Raw genomic sequence first — 26,519 nt, forward strand, 5'->3', positions numbered from 1 at the left:
ATATTGAACACAAGGCATAGACCGTGTCATCCTTGTCCAGTTCAATATTGGGCCCATAGACATTTATCCTGTTATGTAGGATGGGAAAATTCCATCTAGGTCACTCATGTCCCTCAGCATGCTTCGTGGAGTACCCATCAACTGTCTTTATGGTTATCCAGTTACGGACAACGTTGGATCAACAATAAAGCACTCGACTCCACATCTAGGATCCATAGTGGTTTCAGGTCGAAGAGTGGTATACACCATTATCACCATGAGAATAACTTATGACACTTTGCATAACTTTCTATAGTATTCTCATAGAGGGTCAATCCGGTATGAATATTGCTCTTAATATTCATACCTATGTTTAAGACTTGATAACTCTTTATCCATGATCCATGAGATGTGAGCATCAGTCTACAAACATAATAGTCTTAATGCTTTAATGTTATCCCACTTCACACTAAAGCTCGACTACGGATACTTTAAGAATAATGTCCTTATGTTTAATGTGTTCTCATGATTAAGTCACACTTAATACATTAAACGGACTATCTATTCCAGGGATTTTATTAATCAACCATAATAAAGAAAAAGTCTTTTATTATTCGATACAAGTACCAAAAGTATTGGCCTCTAGGGCTTACACCAACAGTTGCGCCTATTCAAAAGCTCTCGTTTTATTCGTGAAGATCAACTAGTAAAATCTCCACAAAGGTTCATGAGTTGAGCCTGGTATAAAAGCACTGCTTGTTCGGGATTGTCCTATGTAAGATTTCTTGAAGGAATACGTAAAAGGTAGTATTTTTTAATATTTATTCTTTACTTACAATATATTTTTTATTGAAATTTCTGCTTATGTTTATTTGGGGAAAAGTATACTTCTTATTCATGTTTAAAGACATCCAAATGTAAAATATTATTGTTATGCTCTAATTCCACTTTTTTTTGACATGTTTACTCATGCTTTTGAAAAAGATCATGTTACTGATAAAGGCTCTATTCCCCAGTGATAATGTTGTATAAATATAAAAAAAAATATGAAGAACAATATAATGTTGAGGAGGATGAAGTGAAAATGACTTAGTCACCATTTATTAATCAATATAAAAGAATGTTTGATCAAATGAAAACTCTATTCAAGAAAAGAAACTAAGGAGAAAGTATAATTTCTCAAAGTATATAGGAGTTAGGAAAGAATTTTAGGACTATATTTGGAAAATGTCATAAATATTGTGTGAAGCTGCAAATCATATATGATTTGGTAATGATTTATTTGATGATTCAAGAAATATAATTAATGATTTGGAGAAAATTGATCTAACATAGCAAAAGTGTTTTGTTGTTGTTGTTGATAAAATATTATTTTTGTCACATCGTTTCACATATTTTGGACTTGTGTTTATTTTGCTCGTCTTTTATTTGTTAACTTATTGAACATCAACAAGTCAATGGTATTGGAGCGTAAGACCTTCCTACTGACGCTTTAACGTACATAAGAAGATCTGAATCTAACGCAGAGGCAAAAACCAATTCTTAAATGAAACATAATAAGTGTTACAATTCCACACGAGGAGTATTGAAAGGGTTTGGTTGAATGCAAAAATAACTTACACGATCAATTAATCCTGGGAAAGGAAGGTAAATTGTTGACTACTCGAGATATTGCATAAAAGTTGAAAAATATTTTGTCGGATATGGAAGAATGGAAGATAGTGCCCCTAGGTAAAGGTTTATTTGTCTTTCAATTAAGTAATTTAGAGGAGAAAATGAGAGCTTAGGCACTTGGATCCTCCAATCTTAAACCGAGTTTACTTAGAATCTCGAGGCGGGGACTTGATTTCAACCTGAACACTCACCGCCTAACACATGTGCAAGCATGGGTAAGAATATGGATGGTAATGGGTAGAGTTTGGGCATGGTACTATTGTATCCATCCCCATATCCACGATTTGAAAAAATCCTCATATATGAGTCCATATCCGCTTGGGCGCCAAAGATAGCACCTGTACCCATACCCTATGAGTATGTAGGTACCTATATCCGTACCCATTACCCGCATTCTTATTAAAAATAAATATATCAATTATAAAATATTATATCATTTTAAGTTTTTAAAAATCTTTAAAAAATTTCAAAAAATTTATGGTTGAAATAAACAAACACTTATATTAAATACGTAATGGTTTAATATTGATATACTCTTTAAAATTGATAGACATGCATTTTTTATAATAATATAAATTAAAATACATGAATATATATTATGCAGGTATGGGGCGGGGTGGATAGCAAGGTGTCCATACTCACACCCATACACACTTATTTTTGTGGGTAATTACCCGAGCTCAGGCCTGAATCCATTTTTGCGGGTGTTTACCCTACCCGTTATGGGTAATATTGCGGGTGTCCACTGAGGATAAGTCAAATTGCCACCCATAGGTGAAAATATATAATTTATCAGAAGAATACTGGAGGCTAGGCCTGCTCTTTGAAATTGCCGAAGGTATTGGAACTTTGTTGAGGCTGGATGAGGCAACGAAACGAGGTCGTTTGGGCATTTTGCGAGAGGATTGATTGACATTGACTTATCACAAATGTTATTTAAGGAGGTTATGGTGGAATGAGAAGGCTATGTGTTTTATGTGACGATAGCATATGAAAATTTACCTGAATTTTGTGCTCAATGTATCACAATCTGAAACTCAATAAATAGTTGCAAGAAACTGAATAAGAAAAATGATATCGGAGACAGCGTCGGAGGACGAGGGGATTAATGGTCGATGAGGCAGAGGAGACAAATGAGGTAAAGGAGATGTAGTTAGACATACACATTAGTATATTAGTATAAACAGTAGTACTATGGTCTGTATTTTATTTTGATATCATGCTATTTTATTGGTCTCAATTGTATGACATTTTTGAAATTGATTGGTCATATATATATATATATATATATATACCATTTTTGGATCATATGAATTTATTTGCGTATATTTTTGATTTTCAATTGTATGGTATGATTTAAATCTGCATCTTAATACACGTAAACATAACATGAAAAGTTTTATTCTTATAGATTACAAAGACGAATCTCCAGAATATTCACGGAGATGCATCTCTTCACGTGTATAATGGTTTATGAGTGTGATGTATAGTATGTTCTAAATTATTACGGGGATGCATCTTCAAAATATTTTAACGTCTATTCAAAATTTGATGCGTCCGGAAATACATTTCTAAAATGTAAAAACATTTAAATAATTTTATATAATAGGTAAAAAAAAAAATATAGAGATGCATTAAAATAAAAAGTACATGATAGCCCGAATAGGCTATGGCTACCCCGTAGCAAGAGGAAAAAAGAAAAAGTTTAATATAATCAACCCACCCAAACCCTTACTTACCAATCCACCCTAATTCCTCTCTCTAAGTCTTAAAGACAAACAAACATCAAAACCTAGCTTACCGCTGTTGCAAAATGGAAAGCAAACTGCTGCGGAATGAAATGACGCCAACCACCACCACACAAACATCAAAACCTAGCTTACCGCTATCACAAACAAAATAAACAACCTAGGTGTCAAAGTTTATCCCTTCATTGTTTTTTTATTTAATGGTCTATATTTTTTTAGTTTAACTATAAATTTGATCTATTTAGTCATTATAATGTATTTCCTTTTTAAATATTAAATATAATTTATTTTATAATGACATAGTTTTTGAAAATACTATTTTTTTTTGCTCGATAACGATTTTTACCTCTTCAAATATAAATTTGAATCTTAAAATAATCCTCGTTTTCAATCTCAATTTCTATCAAAGATAGAAAATTAAAACTCAAATTCGTCCTAAAGGAGTTGGATTGAGTTCGGATATCCTCGTTCCGTCAACATCTATTAGTGAAATTAACTTTTTAATTAAAAAATTTTAATAATAAATTTAAATTTAAATTATATAAATTATACATAAATAAATTAAAATTTTTAATTTAAATATTTGAATATTCTCAAAAAAATTCATACATAAATTTTAAATTTTTTAAGTAATAAATATAAATTATAATATCAAAATTATAATATGGCTTCAATTCGATGAACAATATGGTTTAACAACAAAGTCTGCAGGCCTTAGAAGAACGGTTACTATGCATAGAAGAAATTTTGCATCATGCAAATCCAAAGAACAACATAGTGAAAAAAGCCAATTCCAAGAGGAATCATAACGTCCTTCTCGAACTTGGAGTGTCTCGTCAGGATACAGTTCCGAAATATTCAAATTATCGAAGATGCCAGAGACACTAAACTCCCCATCTCAATCCTGAAGGAGAAAGAGGCAACCACACTCTCCTCGAGGTCCATCGTCTTCCAAGGAGGGATGAGCCAACGACCTCTTATTAATGAGCGGGAGAAGAATCCCTTCTTCGCTTGTATTTTAGATAGTCAGATCCTGAAATCACTAGAAAACCTCTAAAACTTCAAAGTTACTTTGGGAAGAAAGATCCATACGTGCATGTGAAACATGTTGACGATCGTCTAGACTATTACTATGTTGACAATAATGTAACGACGATGTAAAGTGAAAACTCTTTGAGCTGACTTTGACTATATCAACTATGATTTAACTCAAATATTTAGTTGAGGGAAGCATAAACTCATGGACGAATTTATGCAAGAAATTCACCGCTAATTTTACTACCCGAAAGTGGCATCCTACAACAATATATGCACTCAGCGGGACCATCCAATTCTGAGTGTATATTGACTGCTTTACAAAAGTAGTTGTTGAGGTGGGAGGAAAGCCGGAAATGCTGGATTTTCAAAAGACACTTTAGGTCGGACAATGCCTTTGGAGAGAAGATAAGTTGTAAGTGGTAAGGAGCATTTTCACCATGTTTATTAGCTTAATTTTAGTATTTTCAATGTGACTTTACATCCATTTTATTGCAATAAGCTGACCTTTTATATTTTGTTGCAGGCATTGAACGATTGGTATCGATTGTAAAGGGAGATGAGCGAAAAAGAAAGGAAAAAGAAAGAATCAACATCCATGACGGGTGGGTTGTCATCCTCCATGACGTCCATCATGGAATCAAATTTCACATTTGAAAATCATGATTGGTGGATCATCATCATCCATAATACCCGTCATGGAATCAAATTCTGCATTTGAAAATCATGAGCGGTGGGTCGTCATCCTCCATGACGCCCGTCAGGGATTCAAAATAAGAATTTTCAAATCATTAATGGAAGCCAGTCATGAGGCATGACGCCTAGAACAACTTATTCCTGTTTTTTCTCCAGCGACTGCAACACTTTCTCACGACGGTTTTCATAGGTTTCTATATGATTTTTAGTGATTTCAACTGCTACTTAGTGCTATTAGAGATATAAAAACAGGGTTGTAACATAATTTGAGGGATCCAAGCTTTTATTTTGCATTATATTCTCATTAAAAGTATGCCCATAGAATTTTATGCAAGTTCCATTTTTTTTCATTTCCTAATTCTATATATTTCCAGTTGATGCTATATTTCTACTATTGTTTCTCTTCAGAGCATAATTAATTTTATTATTGTTTACTTCATTTCTAGGTTTTATTTATCTATATTTTTATCATGAATTCCATGTATGTTTATGCTATTTTATTAAATATGTCTGAGTAGTTTTCTGATAGAGTCTGAGACATGAGGTTCGTCAACGAACCTCGAGAGAATTGTGTAAGTGTCAATTATAACGAGAAAGATGCATTTTTTTCGTAATTTCTAGTTTTAAAAGGGTGAAAATGGTATCTGACGTAGGAGTTCGAACGAAGCAATTCATAATTGATAGAGAGATTACATAAGTTTTTGTTTTGCAAATCTTGTTTTTAAAAAGAAGAAAAGAAGACTTGTTATAAAAGTAGGAGCGCAGAGATACCATTTATGCACCGAAAGAGTGTAGACAGTATCCGACTTAGGAATTCAAACTTTTGATTTAGAGACTATGAAAGCGTCTCTAAATTAATCGAGAAGTTACTTCTAATTCGTAAAAGATTTTTAAACTTAAAATTTATACTGTAAAAGTCGATACTTTGTCAGTTTAAATTCCGATGACGCACCAACGAAAGTGGGCTTACTACTAATTTCTTATTTTTACAAAAATATCATTCTCGTTATGATTAGGTGGTGTAATTTATATTAACAAAGTTGATAGATAGAAATTATTATTTTCATCTCTTATTTTAATATTGAATTAAATTCAATACTTTCCTTTTTTGAAAAAAAAAACTAATTTTCACATAACTCTTTATACTCCTCGATATAACTATATATTTACCGTCTATACAATTTTTGGTGCCATTGTCAATGTTCATAAATTTCAATATCGTAATTTCGTTGTTTTCCCTTTTAAACTAAGGCAAAATTTGTGTGCGAAGAAATCAGTTTTCTATGAGTACCTTATTTTTGTATTAGACTACCGCCCTATTTTTGAATTTTTGGTTGACATATTTTGTCTTAGACTATTGCCAATCCAATAATGTACTATGTAGTGTCTGCCTCCATCGTACTGAAACTCTGAAACATTGATTGTAGCCACAAAACAAGGGTAAGGTAAAACTCTTAGAATATCTAACACACGTTCCTTATTCTCTCAGTTCAACTCTCTTAACTTATGGCGAAGAGTGGAACCCTAATCTGCGTTCCTATAATGCGCGGAACCATCGAAAAAATGGTAGTTGATATACAAAAAGCTAAACTTAATGGAGCAGACCTCGTTGAAATTCGATTAGATTATCTGAGCAAGTTCAATCCTCGTCGAGACCTTAACACTTTCATTCAGGAGCACCATTCGTTGCCCTTGTTATTCACTTACAGGTTTCATTTGCTTTGTTTATTTTTCGATTAATTGATGTTTATAGATATAATAGAATGATGATGAAAATGTTATACATTTTTTTAGGCCGAAATGGGAAGGTGGTAAGTATGATGGTGATGAAAACAAACGGTTGGATGCACTTAGGTTAGCCATGGAATTGGGAGCCGATTACATTGACATTGAACTTAAGGTTTGTTTTAAAATATAACTCTTTTCCTAAATAACTGAATACCGATTTTTTTTAACAATATAATTTCTTGGATTCAAATTCAATTAATTTCACAACATTTCTTTAATATAACAGAAATTATACAAAATGGATTAAAATTTTATACCAAAATAGATATATATGAAGTGATTGAAGACATAAAATACTGATGATTATTATGTTACAACTTACAATCTAAGAAGAGCTGCTTCAAGGAGAAAATTTTCAGCCATGCATAAAAATCCACAATATTCATTCTTCCTAGGTCTGTATAGTCCGTTACAGGCGCTAGTCAGATTGTGATCGGAGTCATCCTCATCAGTCACCTTCAAAGTCGTCCTCGAAGGAGTCAGAGGCATCATCTTCCTTTGCCCTACTAGCGCCTAACCCCAAATATGACACACATGATAGTGAAATCTCAGATAGCTCGTCCATATCAAAGAAATCATGAATGAATGTCGAAGAGAGTCCTAGGGGCATCCCTAAGTCTAGATGAGTCTCATGGACCTCTTGTAAAAATGGCTCTCTCTTCATCCATGACGGGGGCATATGATGATCCAGGTGGGTGATGGGGAGAGATCAGCAGTCCAAACGGATCGACCATTCCAAAAATGAAACCGGAGATGATCATGTAAGCTGGAATGTGATTGGTGATGGTCATGCGGGATAAGGTGGCCTCCAGATCCATGTCATCTATAAATTTGGTCTCGAGTACGTTCCCGGCGAACATGATGTTGCAGGATTTGGCCACCAATGCAATTTGATCAAATTTTCTCGTAATCACATATATTAATTCTGCAAATTAATAAACAGTTAAACAAACCTGAAGCGTGTAAGAATACTGTCCTTAATGATATAAACACAAATCTCTCAGGAAGTCAAATAACTAAGAAGAAAAGGGAGTATCAAATACTTTTTGTAAGTGTTTTTTATTTTTCTTCCCTATTTAAAAGAATGAGGTTCGATATATAAGTAAGAGAGAGAAATACGTTTAATGACTTTGACTAAGTCAATATTAGAATAAAATAATTATTGACCAATTAAATTTTGTTAAAAATTATAAATAAATTAAATAATAATAATAATAATTTTTTTAAAAAATATTTTCTCATATTTGTCACTTAAAAGTTAAAACTAAATTTATTTAAAACTTTTGAAATATAATCAAAATTTACAACAATCATACATATATTTCAAAAGTTCAAAAGAAGAATAAAAAAGAAATTTCTATATTAACATCATGGATGTGACGCATCAAACTAGTGTAGCAGGTTATATGAACTAGTCCTAGAATGATAGTATTTAACGTATAGTAAAATCGGTGTAGTAAATTATATGAATCAATGACACTTAGGTATGTTAGAGGTCTACCACCCACATCACGCCCCACAATTCTTGTTGTTGACGTTGTGGTGCGTCGTGCGTGCTTGATTTTTATTCATGACTGCTCTAGAGTTTTGGCCGAGATCTCATACAAGCGGCCCCACTCAACACTAATATAGGTGATTTCATCAAGTGTATACTGCAAATCATACACCACAAAAGATATGAAATTTATTAAAAGATATATAAGTCTATCTTCTCAATAATGCAGTATCTAAGACTTTCTCATCACACCATAATAAGAAATGATGGGAAACAGAAATTAGTTAAATAGTTTTTTGATACTAGTTGAACTAACAAGTGACTTGATCTTATCCATATGAATATTTTTCATGGGATCTCGGATCATAAAGGTTGGATTCCTCCTCGATATGTTCACAAATCAATTTCTTCATGGGGCTTTGTTAGAGGATCAACTAAAATCACTTTAATCTGATTTTACATAAATAGAGGATATTATCTTGTTATTTAGCATCTAGTTGATACACAAATGAGGAAGACACACAATTTCTCCATCAATAAATATTGACTAAACAGTCTCAAAGTCAATCAATCTTAAAAATTTATTTACTAAGTTTATAATAATAAATTAAGTCTTATCGATTAGACTTATATGTGTCTACTTAGATCTCTAAGTGACATCACCTTCAAAAATATTTTTTTTCTCAATAACATATAAAATAAATTCATTTATGAATTTATTATGTAGGTCGACTTAAACTTCTATTAAGCGATGTCGTTATTTTTCAATAAATATAAATTTATTTTTCAAAAAATATTTTGATCTCCACAACAAGTTTATACAGGTATGCTATATGATTATTAAATGACATCACTACCAAAAATAATAAATATAAATCTATTATTTAAATACTTATTTTATGATAATTATTTATAGGATAAAAATTAAATAAATATATTTATATATTTATTCTCATTAGGATTATATTCAATTAACATTATTGTTTAATTTAATATAATGGTCCATCCCCTCAAAATAATAATTCATATTATTCTTCAAATATTTTATGTAATTTAAAATTATCATAAAAATATTTTCACAATATTCATTAAATATGGTATCTCACAAATTATTTGAAGAATATATATATCAAAATATTCATTAAATATATGTATCTCACAAATTATCTATCAATATATATATATATATATATATATATATATATATATATATATATATATATATATATATATATATATATATATATATATATATATATCAATATCAAGATTATTTCTAACCACCAACTTTTCTATTTCACCTATTTCTCGCCATCATATCATGTATGTATATTTGAGAAATACTTAATTTGTTGTCAATATAATATTAAGTAATATCTTATAATAAAATAAAATATCTCTATTCATTTTAATATCCACATGTCAAATTTAATTCTTATAATACAAATATTATAAGACCCACAATAAAATATATTCATTGCAAATTAAAAACGTCCATATCAGTATATTACGTATTCACATAAAATTTTATCTATAACATAATATTTTTATTATTGAGAGTAAATAGTATTAAAATATACTTAAGTGATGTCCTGCGAATCAAACACAATAACATAATACTATCATTTACCATCAACAAACACACATTTTATTGATATGATAAAATATTTATCTAAATTGTATCACCTCATAAATTTTATTTATATATTTCTCACACTCTTTAAAATGGAGGACTACATTTTCTTGCTTTTAAGACATGCATGTCTGAGCCAATAATTTACAATCCACACACTAAATTATTTTATATAAATTTAAAAAATAAAATATATAGAAAAAAATCCACATAAATACTAGTTAGCACTCATCATCAATAGACAAATAAGTAAAATTAGCCTATATTATTTATTTAATTAATAAAGACCGTTATTTCAGAATATAAACTCGAACAAAAATATTATATATTTTAAATTTAATGGAACGTGTGAGAATAATCAACAATATAAAAACTATCTTAAAATCTTATAGATAACTTATCTCATGATATCAAACCTATATTAATATTTAAATTAAAATTTTATTGCAATATGAATTCAATGAAAGCAATAAATTTTTTGCCATAACTTATAAATACACAAATTTAATATGCCATAATATGTAAATAGTTTTTTTTACAGCAAACATATAATCATGATAATAATAATAATATCAATACAAACAATATCAATATAATTGATATTCAATACATAATAATTATAATTTAATCTAGCATTTACAACTATATGGTATGTTACTATCAAATAAAAGTTTAATTGAATATCAATGTTAACAATACAATATAAAAATTAATGTCTTAAGTTTGTAAAAGTCAGGTTAAGAAAAAACGTAGATTAGCAAAAACAAAATAGAAAGTCATCATCATTAAAATTATATATTATACGGTAAAAAAAACTTATAATTAATAATAGTTATGACTATTGATTTTTTATATTATAGATAATAACCTTCAAATGATTTCAATTTCTTTGTAGATAAATATACATCTATAACACCATTTATAAAAGTAGGATTAGACAATAGAAAATATGAAAAATTATTTTCCACAAAATTTACACTACTCAACCATACCAAAACCTTTAAATTCAGTGTCATTTGTTTCAACAACACAAAAAAAATTAAATGCTCAATTAAAAAAAAAGTTTAAAAAGATAAAACCTAAAATGATGCAACATCAATCATAAAAAGAAAACTCTTGAGTCTTATTTGTATATAATTCATCCACAAGACCCATTCTCCATCTTTTGACAATGATAAAATAAATCCTTAAAATTGTTGTTGAATTTGGCCAACAACACAATTTGATCAAATCTTCTTGTATTCATAAATATTGATCCTGCAAATTAATAAACTGTTAAACAAACTTGAGGAGTATAGAACAATAAGATATATTATTTTATATGACTGAAAAACGTAAGCAGAAAATCAAATAACAAAGAAGAAAAGTGAATATCAAAGAGGTTTTGTCATATTAACAAGTTAAATGTTTTTCATTTTTCTTCCCTATCCAAAAGTAGGAGATTGGTTATATAAGTAAGAGAAACATGTTTAATGACTTTGACTAAATCAAGTCAACATTAGAATAAAATAACTATTGACCAATTAAATTTTGTTATAAATTATAAATAAATTAAATAATAATAATAATAATAATAATAATAATAATAATAATAATAATAATAATTTTATTTAAAAATATTTTCTCATATTTGTCACTTAAAAGTTAAAACTAAATTTATTAATTTTTTTAAATACAATCAAAATTTACAACACATGACTCTGCTCTAACACCGGGTTAAAACCCCCATGACGTCTCGATCCATTCATATGAAAATGTGAAGTTTGTTGTCTTCTACATCATCTTCTATAGTGGTAGCTCGTCTCTCCTCGAAAACTTCATGTGAGGTATATTTATGTCACACGACAAAAAAAATATGTGTTCTTTAACCAATTTTATAATGACAACTAATAAACTTAGTATTTTATTTTCTTAGAGGACAGTACTCTTATCAAATCAAGATAATCATGCAAAATTTATTTCTTTATTTTTATTTTGTGGACCAAATGTTCATGGTGTTCATGAAGAAGCACTAACAATATTTGATTTATGATCTATCAACATCCTAACAAATCCTAACAAAAGATAAGATAAGTCTATTTTTGTTTCTAAGAATCGTATTTTATATCTTAATATAGACAATCTTGTTGCCATTAAAAAATTTGTCAGATATTACAATAAATACCTCATGTCCAATTTTATATCATATTTAAATTTGTCTTCATCTATGTCTGTCTCTTCAAAATTATCTAGTGTAGAAATTCTAAAAAGTGTACAGGTTGCTCTAGAAATTTCAAAGTGGAGAAAAATTGTACTTGAGGAGATGAAAGTTATAAAAAAGAACAAAACTTGGAGTGTTACGTCACTACCAGATGGTAAGAAGACAGTTGGATGCAAATTAGTGTTTACTGTGAAGTATAATTCAGATGGGTCAATTGAAAGGTACAAGGCTCGCTTGGTGGCTAAAGACTTTACTCAGATCTATGGTATAGACTACTCAGAGACATTTGCTCGTGTTGCAAAATTGAACACGGTAAGGATTCTTTTATCTCTTGTTGCTAACCTGGATAGGCCCCTACATCAGTTAGATGTTAAGAATGTCTTTCTTAATGGCGATCAAGAAGAAGAAGTATATATGGATATTCCTCCTGGCTTTGAAAACAAATTTGAATCAAATATATGCAAACTAAATAAGTCTTTGTATGGATTAAAGCATACCCCAGAGCTTGATTTGAAAAATTCACTCAGTCCATGAAGAAACAAGGGTACATACAAGGACAGGCTGATCACACCTTGTTCACAAAGTTCTCTAACAATGGGAAAGTTATTGCTCATATTGTTTATGTTGATGATATTGTCCTTACTGGAGACGATATAGTGGAAATGGCAAGGGTAAAATAGAAATTGGCATTAGACTTTGAAATCAAGGACTTGGGATTCATGAGATATTTTTTAGGTATAGAGGTTGCTCGATCAAAGAATGGTATTGTGGTTTCACAACAGAAATATATTCTAGACTTATTGAAAGAAACAGGAATGAGTGGATGTCGTCCTGCAGATACCCCTATGGATAATAATGCTAAATTTTAGGGAGAAAGTAATATTCCTGTTGGTACGGGAAGATATCAGAGATTGGTTGAGAAACTGATTTATTTCCCCGTTAGTGTAGTGAATTAGTTTGTGCATTCTCCTTTCGAGGAAGAACTTGAGGCCGTCTATAGGATACTGAGATATTTGAAGGAAAATCCTAGAAAATGATTATTTTTTAAGAAGACTACCGAAAGAAATGTGTATATCTTCACTGATGCTGATTTGGCAGGTTCAGTCATAGATGGAAGATCAATCTCTGGATACTATACTTATGTTTAAGGTAATCTTGTGACATGGAGGAGCAAGAAACAAGGAGTTGTAGCAAGGAGTAGTGCATATGTCGAGTTTAGAGTTATGTCTCAAGGTATTTATGAAGGATTATGGATCCTTAGAGTCCTAGAAGAACTTAAGATAAAAATTGAGTTTCCATTGAAATTGTACTCTAACAGTAAAGTTGCTATTAGCATAGCTTATAATTCAGTTCAACATGACAGAATCAAGCATATTGAGAATGGTCGACACTTCATAAAGGAGAAGTTAGATGCTGGAATGATATGTCTACCTTTCGTGTCTTCAAGTCAGCAAACTGCGGATATCCTGACCAAAAATTTGGCAAAACCTACATTTGAGCATTTAATAGACAAAGTTGGACATGACAGATATCTATGCACCAACTTGAGTGGGGTGTTGGAAAATAGTTTATTTCCATGTTTGATTGTTTCCATTTATTTTCATTTATTCTCCATTAAGGAGAGAATTAAATATATTGATTGTATTCTCACTATATAAGTCAGCATTTGGCTTAGGAATAAAATAGAATAATATTTTATCTATTATCTCAATTAATTATATTTCCATAAGGAGATTTTTTTCCTGAACGGTAAATTGTTAGCTTTAATCTGTGCATCAGATTCAACTTTAATACTATTAAATGTTCCATCTAAATTCAAAATTTTCTTATTATTAATTTGTTCGGTTGATCCAGAAAGAGCAACATGAATGTCCTCTTTAAAATGTTGGCAAAAAATTTCAACGTTAAGAAGAACTTCATCTTTTGCTGCCAACATTTAAAGTGACTTCCGCCAAACTTGAATTGTTTGTCAAACACAACAGTTGTAGAAGTACCAATAATTTTTTCGGTAGCCATGACAGTTTGAAACATCTTTAAATTGTTGTTTTACGATTTTGAAAAATGATCACTAGAGGGAATTACCGAGTCTAGTCGTGGACTATCGCGCTCTCTTTAAGACGTTTCCACTACTAGAAAAAGTATTTTTTTTATAACAACGATTTCATCTCATATAGCGAAAAATCGAGGTAAAATTCTTGGACACACCCTATTTTTTAAAAGTATACAATATATTTCGTCGATTATTTTGAAAACCGATGGGTAAACTTATCTAGTGTACATGCTTCGAATCCCAGCAACTTCAGATTGTATTTTTATCTTATTAAAAGTGACGTCTTCTTTAATATTTAATTTTTAATCTAAAAATATATCACTTTTCACCTCAGTTTTCTTTTCAACCGAGGTGAACATATTTCTATGATATATATATAGCTTTAGGTTGTAACATTCAGTGTCACTTGTCTAAACAACACAAACAGAACCCTAACGAATATCCATTAACAAAAGAGCCATAAACAACGAGATCCACAAACACATATCATCTTCAATACAAAGATGTTATGTGTTTAGGTCTCTTGTTTCTTCTTCATATATCCAAATCATTTTCTTTTACTTCTTCTTTAGAGATATGGTACGCCAAACATCACTTCTCATATTGTTATTGTTGTTGAGATCTGAAACTCAAGATGTTTTCTCTTGTTGTTTTTGTTGTTTAAACAAATTTATGTTATAGGTTCATTGATGTCATTGTTCTTGTCCATGTTGTTGTTCTTGTTGTTAAGACTCGTTATTGAGACCTTAAACCCTATACGCTTAATCTTGTTGTTGTTACTAATTAAACAAATTTATGTTATAAGTTTATATATGTTGTTTTTGTTGATTTATTGATGTTGTTGATTTTTTGTGTGTGTTGTTGTTTAATGTAAGTTGTTGTTTTTGAGTTGAGTTTATTAAATTTATATGTTGTAGTTTAGTTGTTGTTCTTGTGTTTGAGTTTGAGATTGATATTGATATTAATATTATATTTTTTTGTGATTCTTTGTACAACTCCCATCTCGTTCCGTCGAATTGAGTTTATTATATCTAATGTCGATTATTTGTTTCACTAACCTCTTTTTGAACATATAACTTATTAAATTGATTTTGAAAATAATCATATGAAAAATTATGTTGTATTAAAAACATATCCTACACTGATTAATGTTTTTCTAGCATTATGCAACTCATTATTTATCACATACTCCTTTATGGTTAAAATCTCTCAAATAATTCTAGTTTTTATTCAACTTTCTTCCATATTTGTTCATTTTTCAAAGCATCAAATTTTATGTTTTCAAGAATGAATTAGTAGAAAAGTAAGTGTTGAATAAAAAATTTGAAACATTGAAGAGATTTTAATCATGAAAAAATGTGAGATGAGTGATGAGTTACAGGAAGCTTCAAAATCATTAATCAATTTATATTGCTCTTCAAATATAACACAATTGTTCATATATTTTCATTTTCCTAACCAATTTTGAGAAATTATATATTCAATATAGAGTTTAGTGAAATAAGTAATCTACATTATATTTAATAAACTCAATATTGCTTTATCCGTCAGTTTTGTGAGAAACTGAGATGAAAATGTAGTATACCCGTCGGTGAAATGTCAAAATTGAGGAGGCATGTGTTTTAACCGTTTCAGAATTCTAAAAAGGTTTTCATACCATGACCTATACATAATACCAGTCAGTTTTTTTAAAATCGATACGTAAAGGGTGCACTTTCCATGACTCTATTCATTCCCTCTCATGTGAAAACGAGGTAAGACCTCTTTTTCAATTGAGGTAAAATGTTTTTTGTTGTAGTGTTCGCGACACTATTCATACTTGTGCAAAGCAAGGAGAATTCAATAACTATTATTTGACCATTCAACATGATTTCTCAAACAAAGATATTCAAATAATTCTTTAAAGAAAATCTAAAATTAATATTTACATTTAATACTATTAAAAATTTCAATTTTTGCATTGAGATTTCATATACTGATAATGAAAGTAGTGTCTAGAAATAAAAAGGTTTTGGATTCAAAAGCCAACAGTTTATCATTGTCTATTATTTGCTATCTGATGTCCGAATTCTAAACTTGCAACATTTCCTGTTCCTGCTATATCTCCAAAGGTTGCCCACAAATTCTATGACTCTATACGTGGGAAGACATTCAACAAAACCAAAGTCATTGTTTCATCTCACAACTATCAGCATACTCCATCAGTTGAGGATCTTGGCGACCTTGTCGCAACAATACAAGCAACTGGGGCAGACATAGTAAAGATTACAACCACTGCCATGGAAATCACTGACGTGGCACGCATGTTTCAAACTATGGTGCATTCTCAAGTTTCATTCATTGGAGTTGTTATCGGTGACAGAGGATTGATTTCACGCGTACTTTCTGCAAAATTTGGCGGGTTTCTCACTTTCGCCGCACTCGAGTCAGGGATAGATTCACCTCCTGGTCAACCTACAGTTAAGGATATGTTGCATCTATACAATTTCAGACAAATGGGACGTGAGACAAAAGTATATGGCGTTATTGGGAAACCTGTCCGTCATAGTAAGTCACCCATGTTGTACAATGAAGCCTACAAGACAGTTGGTTTTGATGGAGTTTATGTATTCTTATTGGTGGATGATCTTGACAAATTTTTCAGGACTTACTCGTCAACCGATTTTGCGGGATTCAGGTTCGAACTCCTTCTGAAGATCATGTCTTATACGGTTCATGCATCTCTCATACTACTAGAGTTTGATCTTTAATATATATATTTCAGTGTTGGCATTCCTCACAAGGAGGTTGCCCTTAAGTGCTGCGACGAGGTCGATCCAGTGGCTAAGGTGTATGCTCAATAGTCTTGGATCAGTCTTGAGAAGAGTTTTATTTCTTTTATTTTCTTTTGAAATTCTTCAAATTGGTTATGCAGTCAATAGGAGCTGTAAACTTGGTTATAAGAAGACCAGCAGACGGGAAGTTGATTGGGTATAACACTGATTATGTGGGTGCTATTTCTGCTATCGAGGACGGGCTACGAGGTCTGCTCGATAATGATAGTGGCAGAGGTGCTTCGCCTTCGCCATTAGCTGGTAAGCTGATTGTTGTTATTGGTGCCGGCGGTGCTGCTAAGGCAGTTGCTTATGGTGCAAAAGAGAAAGGAGCAAGGATTGTGATTGCAAATCGCACCTATGGTAAGCTGAAATTGAATTGCGACCATAAAATCTTGTATTGCTTGATGCTTAAATCATTGATGCATTCGATACATAGTTTTTCGAACAAAATCAATCTTGTCTATATTTATTTATATATTTATATATAGATGGTGAGAGAACTTGCTGATCTTATTAGTGGAGATGCTTTAGCCCTCGGTGATTTAGACAGTTACCATCCAGAGGATGGTATGATTCTTGCTAACACAACATCTATTGGAATGCGACCAAAAGTTGATGAAACACCTATTTCTAAGGTATGCTCCTTATAACTATCACATCTACATTCATTTTCCGAGTGCAGATTGGATTTCGCTAAAATTTTGTAGTATAACAATATGTTTATGGATCCTTTTGTTTTTTGTAGCATGCATTGAAATTTTACTCGCTGGTTTTTGACGCTGTGTACACGCCGAAAACTACTAGACTCTTGAGGGAAGCAGAAGAATCAGGAGTTAGTATTGTATCAGGAGTGGAGATGTTTCTCGGACAAGCATATGAGCAGTACGAGAAGTTTACTGGATTGCCAGGTGGTATAATAGACTTTTTGGTTCAATGGTTTTAAGTTAACAACTTATTTTAATTCTTTGAATTCGTTTTGCATTTGCAGTACCAAAACAACTTTTCAGAAAAATTATGGAAAACTATTCATGAGGTTTGCTAGCCCTATCTTCTATCTTTTTGAGCAAATCTTATTAACTATCCTTTTGGCTACAAATCTTATTAACTATCTAAATGTGAAAAGGTAAGGGTTTTTTTTCCTTTTGCAGAGTGCATCTTAGTCATAGAAGCAAGATGGTGGTGATCAACATTTGTTCAATTTTGTTTTTAACCCTAAAGTGGGAAAAGAGCCTATTTAGATTGCTTTTGAATGTTGGGGAACCTTCTATAGGGCCTAGTGATTTATTGCATTTGTTTATCCTTCTCCTTAGTGAGAATTCTTTGTAATCACAATAAATATTAGCAACACGGTTTTGCTTTGTAATTGTAATGTATGTAACTTTTAAAGGTGAAGAAGTATTGTTTATGAGAAAAAGTAAAGAAGAAAACTAAGATTGAGAAGGAGCCCAAATGCAAATGTTATGTTTGTTGCATTGCATCTTTTGTTTGATTGGACACAATTCTGGTTTTGAAAGCTTTGAATATGTAGTATTGATTTTCTACACCACAAATAACATAGAGAACTCAAATTTGTCCTCAACAATTAAACATTTAAATATTGGATACCAGACCCTTGAAACTCAAATGCAACTTGAATTTGAAATTACATTTAACACTCGTAATTTGAGACAAACCTCAAATTACTGCTAGTCGTTTTACACTTGTCAATTTATTTGAAATTGTCAACATTATTCGCTAAGCACAAAATTTATAGAAAAAATGATAATTGTTAATAGTATTAAATATATTTTCAAATTCAAATTGCATTTGAATTCAGTTTCATTTAATCTGCATTTGAGTTTTATTTTGGTCAATATATATAAACATAAAGTTAGTTACATGTGTAACAGATTGTGAATTTGAGAAATTGAGTTTGAAGAAAAGTTAGTTACAGTGAACTTGCGCGGTTCTAGTGGTCACAGAGAATTAGACAAATACCAAGGAGACTTGCAGACTTTGAGTTGCTGCATGATACTAAGATTAATTGTGAAGAGGAAGTTATACAGTATGCCATGATGGCGGACTATGAACATGTCATCATTAATGAGGCACTCAAGAAGAAGGTGTGGGTGAACGCCATGAAGGAAGAACTTGAGGCAATTGAAAGAAACAAGACATGAGAATTGACTGTTCTACCTCAGAACAAGATAGTCATCAGTGTGAGATGGGTTTCCAAGATAAAGTTGAAGCTAGGCGGTTAAGTTACCAAGCATAAAGAAAGGTTAGTAGGTAGAGGATTCCTACAAAAGTCAGGTTTAGACTACTTTAAAGTGTTTGCACTTGTAGTTAGACATGAAATCATAAGATTGGTTATTTCTTTAGCTGCAAATAGGAATTGGAATTTGATACATTTATATGTAAAATCAACTTTTCTAAATGGTCCATTGCAAGAAGAAGTTTATGTGTTACAACCTCCTGGATATTGGAAAAAGAACAAAGATAGTGTACAAGCTGCATAAAGCCTTGTACGAGCTGAAACAAGTCTCAGGGGCTCGGAATCTGAAAATTGATTCATTTTTCAAGCATCTTGGATTCAAAAAATGTGAAATGGAGTATGGTGTGTATGTGCATCATACTTTTGATGGCGATGTGATTCTGGTGTGTCTTTATGTAGATGACATACTTCTGACAAATAGTTGTACTTCTGATATAAACAAGTTCAAAAAGGTGATGATGAATGCATTTAATATGATTGACATTAGAATATGGTATATTTTATAGGGATGAAGATTATCCACTCTGATAAGGGAATCATTGTGTATCAACTGAAGTGTGAATTTGAGTTGCTGAAGAGATTTGAGTTGATGAATTGTAAGTCAGCAGTCACACATGTTGATACAAACCATAAGCTGGATTCTGATGTTGATTGTGAGGATATAGATGCTACAACCTTCAATCAGTTGGGGTGCTCTCTGAGATATTTGTGTAACGCCAAACTTGACATATGTTATGTAGTTGGAATGGTAAGTAGGTTTATGAGTAAGCCAAAGTGGTCACATTACCAAGCTGCAGTCAGGATACTAAGGTGTATAAAAGGGACTCTAAGGCATGGGATTTTGTTTTCATCTGAAGTGTCAGACGATATTGAGCTGATATGCTATTCAGACTCTGACTAATATGGGGACAGAGTATACAAGAGAAACAGTACATGATACATATTTATGTATCTAAGAGCTCCTATTTTATGGTGCTCCAAGAAGAAACCAGTGATAGCATTGTCAACTTGTGAAGCAGAATACACAGTTGGTGCGTTGTCAGCATGTCAGACTATTTGGCTGATGAATTTGTTACAGGAACTGGAGTCCAATATGAGAAAATTAGTCAGGTTGATGATAGACAACAAATCAGTCATAAGTCTTACTAAAAAACAGTGTTGCATGGAAAAAGCAAACACATTGATACAAAATATCATTTTCTACACAATCAAGTTCAAAATGAAGTACTTCAGATTGTTCACTTCAGCACTCATAATTAACCTTGCATATGTGTTGATAGAAGGAATCAAAACTGAACACTTCATCAATTTGAGGGATGGAATTTTTGTTGTTAATTTTTAAACTTGAATATGAATTAAGGGGTGGTGTTAAATGTAATTTCAAATTCAAGTTGCATTTGAGTTTTAAATTCTTTTAGTTTGTATTTGCATTTGAGTTTTATTTGGGTCAATGTATATAAATTCAAAATTAATTACATTTGTAATAGATTGTAAATTTGAGAAATTGAATTTGAAGAAAAGTTAATTAGAGTTATATTTCTTTTTCTTTCTGTACAAATTCTTTCATATTTTTTTTTTGCTGCAGTGAAAGTTCGTTGTTAACTCCAACAAATAGTTTCTTTTAATATCATGTATATTTTTCTTATTTTTTCCTTTTTATGTATAATTAAGTTTTTGAATTTATTTACACTTAAAAGTAAATAACTTTTAATAAAAGAAAGAAACTATTGTGCTAACAAACTTGCTTTTTCTTTAGCATTGGTGGCTTAATTCTATATTAAAGCTTAGTTCTATGCAAGTTATTATCTATGAGATATTAAGAGAAAGAAACCATTATGCTAATAAACTTTCTTTTTAGAATTGGATTTAATTTTATCCAATTTTATTTTGTAGAACTCACTATGTTGTCATTATAGTTGACCTAGCTTAGAATAGACTTGGTTTTCTATATTTTAGATTGTCATCAGAGCTGACCTAGTATAGAATAGACTAGGTTTTCTATATTTTAGATTTTATAGGGTTTGGCCTAATTCCGTACTCTTTCTTTTTCATTTATATTTTGAGATTTATAAAATAAATAATTAAAAATATTGTTAGATCTTTGATTTTTTTTTTAAAATAACCATGTTTTTCAAATAAAATACGAAAATAATCAAATTTTCAAATTTTTTTCTAAAATAACCATGTTTGGGAGAGGATGCGCCGGGGGAGTTGGCGCATCCCTTAAAATTTTAGAGGAGGCGCCAGTTGTATTGGCGTCTATGCATTGGGCTCCTAAAAGAGGAGCTAATGCAATTGGCGCCTTGGTTTCCCTCCTAAAGGAGGCGCCAAGGGAAGTGGCGCCTTGGTCTCCCTCCTAAAGGAAGCGCCAATAGAGGAGGCGCCTTAGTGTGTGTGTGTGGTGGGTGTATGCGCCACCACATCTGGCGCATACACCCCCTCCTGTTATTTTTTTTCTATTTTAATTATTTTTAATTATATTTTTTGTTTTTAATATTTAAAATTTATTATTTAATACATAATAAATAAAAATAAAATAACTTCATTAAATATATAATAATTGATTACATTAGAAAGATCAAAAACCTAATGACCCGCCCGATTATAACGTCCCCCGGTTCCACATCCCGGTGCGTTAGGTTGTCTCCGAGGTCTCCCACGATTTTCTTGAGGTGTTTGTGGTCTTTGGGTGCGGACCTGATCGAGCGATGGCTGGTTGGAAAGTCCGGCAGAAGTTTCGGCGGTATTTGACAGATGTGTCATCATTTGCTCCCAATATCCGGATGGGATCTGGCCAACGGCGCTTCCGTAATGGAGTTCGGTGCCCATGTCATCGTAGTTAGGGCGTTGGGGTTGGGTGAATTGGGGACGGTATAGTTGCCCAAATTGGGCCATTGAGTCGTTTTGAAAACGAAGCAATGGTTCTTGGGGCGTACTATAGTTAAATAGTGGTTAAGTGTTCATTGGTGGGGGGCTACGATGACGTGACCCATATGAATCATCTGTGCTATAGACGGTTGTGGTTGCGGGGTTTGGTTCTTGGTTTTGTGTTTGGGTGGATGGTATGAATGGATTGCGACGTTGGATGGTTCGTTGTTGGGTGGTTGGCATGAACGGGTTGCGATGTTGGGTGTGTGGTTGTTTTGTGTATGTGGTCTGTTGATGTTGTGTGGTTGGTTGTTGGGTTTGGGTGGGTTCACATTGGTGTTGGATGGTGAATTGATGTGGGACCTAAACCATGCCATATATTGTTGAGTCGGTCTTGCACCTTGGATGACTGGTTCGTTCAGGATGTGTTGTCGTCGATTCCTCCATTGACGACACATGTCTTTTGCAAAGTCTCTCCAGTCAGAATAATCCCACTGTGCATCGACCCTTTTTTGATGTCAATTCCCCAAACACGTGGGAGATTCTGGAATATGTTGTAGCATTCCGAACTGCAGTTTGACCCGGTCATTTTGGTGCATTTCAACTGTAGTGAATCGGATAATCGGTGTCTTCGCTGTCCAAACTGCAGCATCGTCATGGTTCACATCATGATTCAGACCCAGATATGGCCTCCAAACAAACTGGAAAAAAATACCAAATCGTTAGATGGAAAATAATTTGAGAAGTATTTTTAGATTAACTATAGTTTGGTAGGAGTATTACATCATCATGTCCAATGTGATCCAATAGATTTCGATAGACTACAATAGCGTGTTTCGGACACCTATTGTAGTTCATTCCCCTTACTGACCACCTAAGATAATAAAAATAAGTGAAAAATATTATTTACTGTTAATTTAAATAATAGATATAATTAACTAAATGGTGAATGGTAAAGTGCTAGACTTACTTGGTTGCAAAGGGGAACACGAATGGACGCTCATTTGTCGGGGCGAGCGACGGCATCCTAGACCACCCCCAAGCTTGAAGCAAATAAGCACATGAATAAAAGGTACAGGTATTCTTTTTTGCAGTTCTACACATTGCACTATATAGATGGGCCAACACAGCTGAACCCCAACTATAAGTGTTTACCTTATTGATGTTGCGTAATAAAGGTAAATACATTATATTCACAGAATTACCTGTACTTTCTGGAAACAAAAAGTTACCAAATAAAATCATAATATAACACCGAGCTTTTATTATTTTCTCATACTCGGTTGAATCTTCGGACAGTACTATACTGGCATAATATTGTTTAAGGTATTTTAAATTTATACCTTGCCCCTTGCTTGACTGGATGTGTCTCCCTCAGTTTCGTCGTCTAACAAAGGGGCACCCAGTAATTCATTGCATATATTGTTGTCTTGGTTAACTTGCTCATTCACTGCCTTTCCATCTATACGAAGACCCAACAACATGTACACGTCCTCCAGTGTGACGGTACACTCACCAATCGGAAGGTGAAATGTGTGGGTCTCGGGTCTCCACCTCTCCAACAAAGCCAGAATGAACTTGTAGTCCACCGAGTACGAAACAATGTTTAGTAGATTTCCAAATCCACATCCTCTAATATATGGTTCTATTAAAGGATCGTGGGGTACATATTCATGTACACGGCATCTAAACCGCTTCGGATCCTAATAACAAAAAAAAACGAAAATACAATTAGAAGAAGAAATACATACTCAAGAAATATGTATTAGATGTAATCCAGAAATAGAAACTAAAAAGAAAGAGATTTCAAAGGTATAACACAAAGAACATATGTATTAGAAGTAATCCAGAAATAGTAACTAAAAGAGAGAGATAACATACAAATGCCGAGATATTCTCGATTGTGCTTCTGTGTTCATCGCCCATAGTTAACAAAGACATGATTCGATTTTGCAAAGCTTGAGTTTCTTAGATGAAAGAAATATGGTAGAAGAAAAGAGTGTGATGAAGATGATTTGATATTGTTGATATGAGAGACTATTTATAGATGAATGAGTGAGTAGGTTTAGAAACCATAAAGAGTGTGATTGGTTGCATGCAAAGGCAAGAGGAGACAAGTGAATGACAAAATTCAGCATGGCAAAGGCAAGAGGAGACAAGTGAATGACAAAGGTCATGTGAGGAATCTACTAGGCGCATGTGAAGAAATCACATGCAAGAGGAAGAGGAGCCAATACCTTTGGCGCCTACATGTGAATTTTCACATGCAAGGAAGAGGCGCCCTTCCTCTTGGTGCCTTTGTGTAAGGCATTTGGAAGGGGCGCCCTTCCTAGTGGCGCCTATGTTAAATTTTGTGAAGAGGCGCCCAAACCTTTGGCGCCTATGTTACTTTATGGTGCCAAGGGAATGGGCGCCTATGTTTACTTTATGTTTAATCTTATGGCACATTAGGGCACAGAGAACTCAGAGATTCTTTGATTCCCTGCCTATTGAGTATTCTTTTCAGTCTTCCTTCTGTGTATTCTTTTCAGTCTTTCCTCTGTGTGCTAGATTCCTTCAACTGCATGTATTATTTTCACTCTTTTCTCTGCATGTTGGATTCCTTCATCTGCAAGTATAGTCAAGTCTGTACAGACAATTATGAATTTATTAATGCATTGGCCATCTATTTATGTTGTGTGGTTGAACAACTTAGCAATGCATTCAGTTTCAATTCCGTTCAACACAATGTCTTCCACACAACATTATATGATCAGTGCCCATGTTGAAGGTGAAATATTTGATCATCAGTTGTTCGGTTTTTGTTTTCGAGACACACAGGTGACTCGTTTTACAATAAATCAGCGATCAAATTTTTCACACCTAAAACAAAGAATAGAAAAGAAATTGCAGTGCAATAATGTGGGTCAGATCATCTATAAAAATCCAGTTTGTTTTGCAAAAAACCAGGTAAAATTTTATCAGAAGAAGATTCGAGATAATGATGATGTTCAACATATGTTTGGCAGTCACGAACAATCCGGTTACAACGATATAGAGTTGTATATATTACCACATCAACAACAGGAGTCCCAGTACATTGATCAGTCACAAGTGTTTTGTGAGACTGATGACGAACAAGCTGAGGTGAATGTTCTAGACGATGAAGAAGAGGAACCTGAAATCATCGTTGATTCGATGGTGAATACTGAAGAGGAAGAGGAGCCAATACCAGCAGGTCATGTATATTTCCCACCCCAACACATGACAAGGTTAAATTTTGGTTCAGATGAACCTTCGGGAGATGTATGGTACAATCCTTACGTGCAAATGCAAGGATCTCTGAAACAAGGAGACACATTTCGCACAAAAGAGGAATGTGTAAAAGCCATCAAAAAATTCCACATGGAACTATCAGCAGATTTCAGAGTTGACAGAACTGACGCATTGAGGTATAAAGTTTATTGTTCGAATGAGCACTGCCTTTTTAAGTTGTCAGCTTCGTACAGGAAGACGAAGGAGTCTTGGGAGATTGGATCAGTGGGTCCAGATCACACATGCATGTTGACAAACCCAATGCAGGATCATCGTAAATTAAGCTCTCAACTAATATGCGATGAAATATTGTGTGTCATTGGCGATAATCCGTCTTTAAAGGTGAGTACAATAATCTCGCATATTAGGGCAGAGTACAACTACACACCATCATATAGGAAGGCATGGATAGCTAGAACAAAAGCTGTTGAAAAAGTGTTTGGCAATTGGGAGGAATCTTACAAACAACTTCCAAAATACATGTTCGCTCTAAAAAACTATGCTCCCGGTACAATTTTCAAGATGGAAACATTGCCCGCATATACACTAGATGGTACGTGTATTGTTGGAAATAGAATATTTCACCGTCTATTTTGGGCGTATCAACCTGTATCATAGGTTTTTATTTCTGTAAACCAATTATACAAATTGATGGTACATGGTTGTATGGAAAATACAAAGGAACGTTATTGATGGCAGTGGCACAAGATGGGAACAGCAATATTTTTCCGATCGCCTTTGCCTTAGTTGAAGGGGAGACTGCTGAGGGATGGAGTTTTTTCCTAAGAAATCTCCGATTGCACGTTGCACCTCAGCCTAACTTGTGTTTGATCTCTGATAGACACCCCTCAATCATCGGTGCATATAATAACATTGACAATGGCTGGCAAAATCCTCATTCGAAGCATGTGTTTTGTATTAGACATATTGCTCAGAATTTCATGCGAGAAATCAAAGATAAGACGTTGCGTAAGAAGGTTGTCAATGCA

The 26,519-nt window shown here is 32.6% G+C and overlaps 1 protein-coding gene across 1 annotated transcript; it reads left to right on the forward strand.

Annotated features, from left to right (window-relative positions):
* Window positions 1-6,649: 6,649 nt before the first annotated feature.
* LOC127105979 (bifunctional 3-dehydroquinate dehydratase/shikimate dehydrogenase, chloroplastic) lies at window positions 6,650-18,115 on the forward strand. The gene is made up of 7 exons (XM_051043205.1): window positions 6,650-6,841; window positions 6,927-7,032; window positions 16,410-16,975; window positions 17,063-17,126; window positions 17,213-17,508; window positions 17,611-17,749; window positions 17,860-18,115. The coding sequence occupies exons 1-7, from the start codon at window positions 6,675-6,677 to the stop codon at window positions 18,055-18,057; spliced, it is 1,536 nt and encodes a 511-aa protein (XP_050899162.1). The 5' UTR covers window positions 6,650-6,674; the 3' UTR covers window positions 18,058-18,115.
* The last annotated feature ends 8,404 nt before the right edge of the window (window positions 18,116-26,519 follow it).

Source organism: Lathyrus oleraceus, chromosome 7 (genome assembly GCF_024323335.1).
Source record: "Lathyrus oleraceus cultivar Zhongwan6 chromosome 7, CAAS_Psat_ZW6_1.0, whole genome shotgun sequence".
In the NCBI taxonomy this organism is placed as follows: Eukaryota; Viridiplantae; Streptophyta; class Magnoliopsida; order Fabales; family Fabaceae; genus Lathyrus; species Lathyrus oleraceus.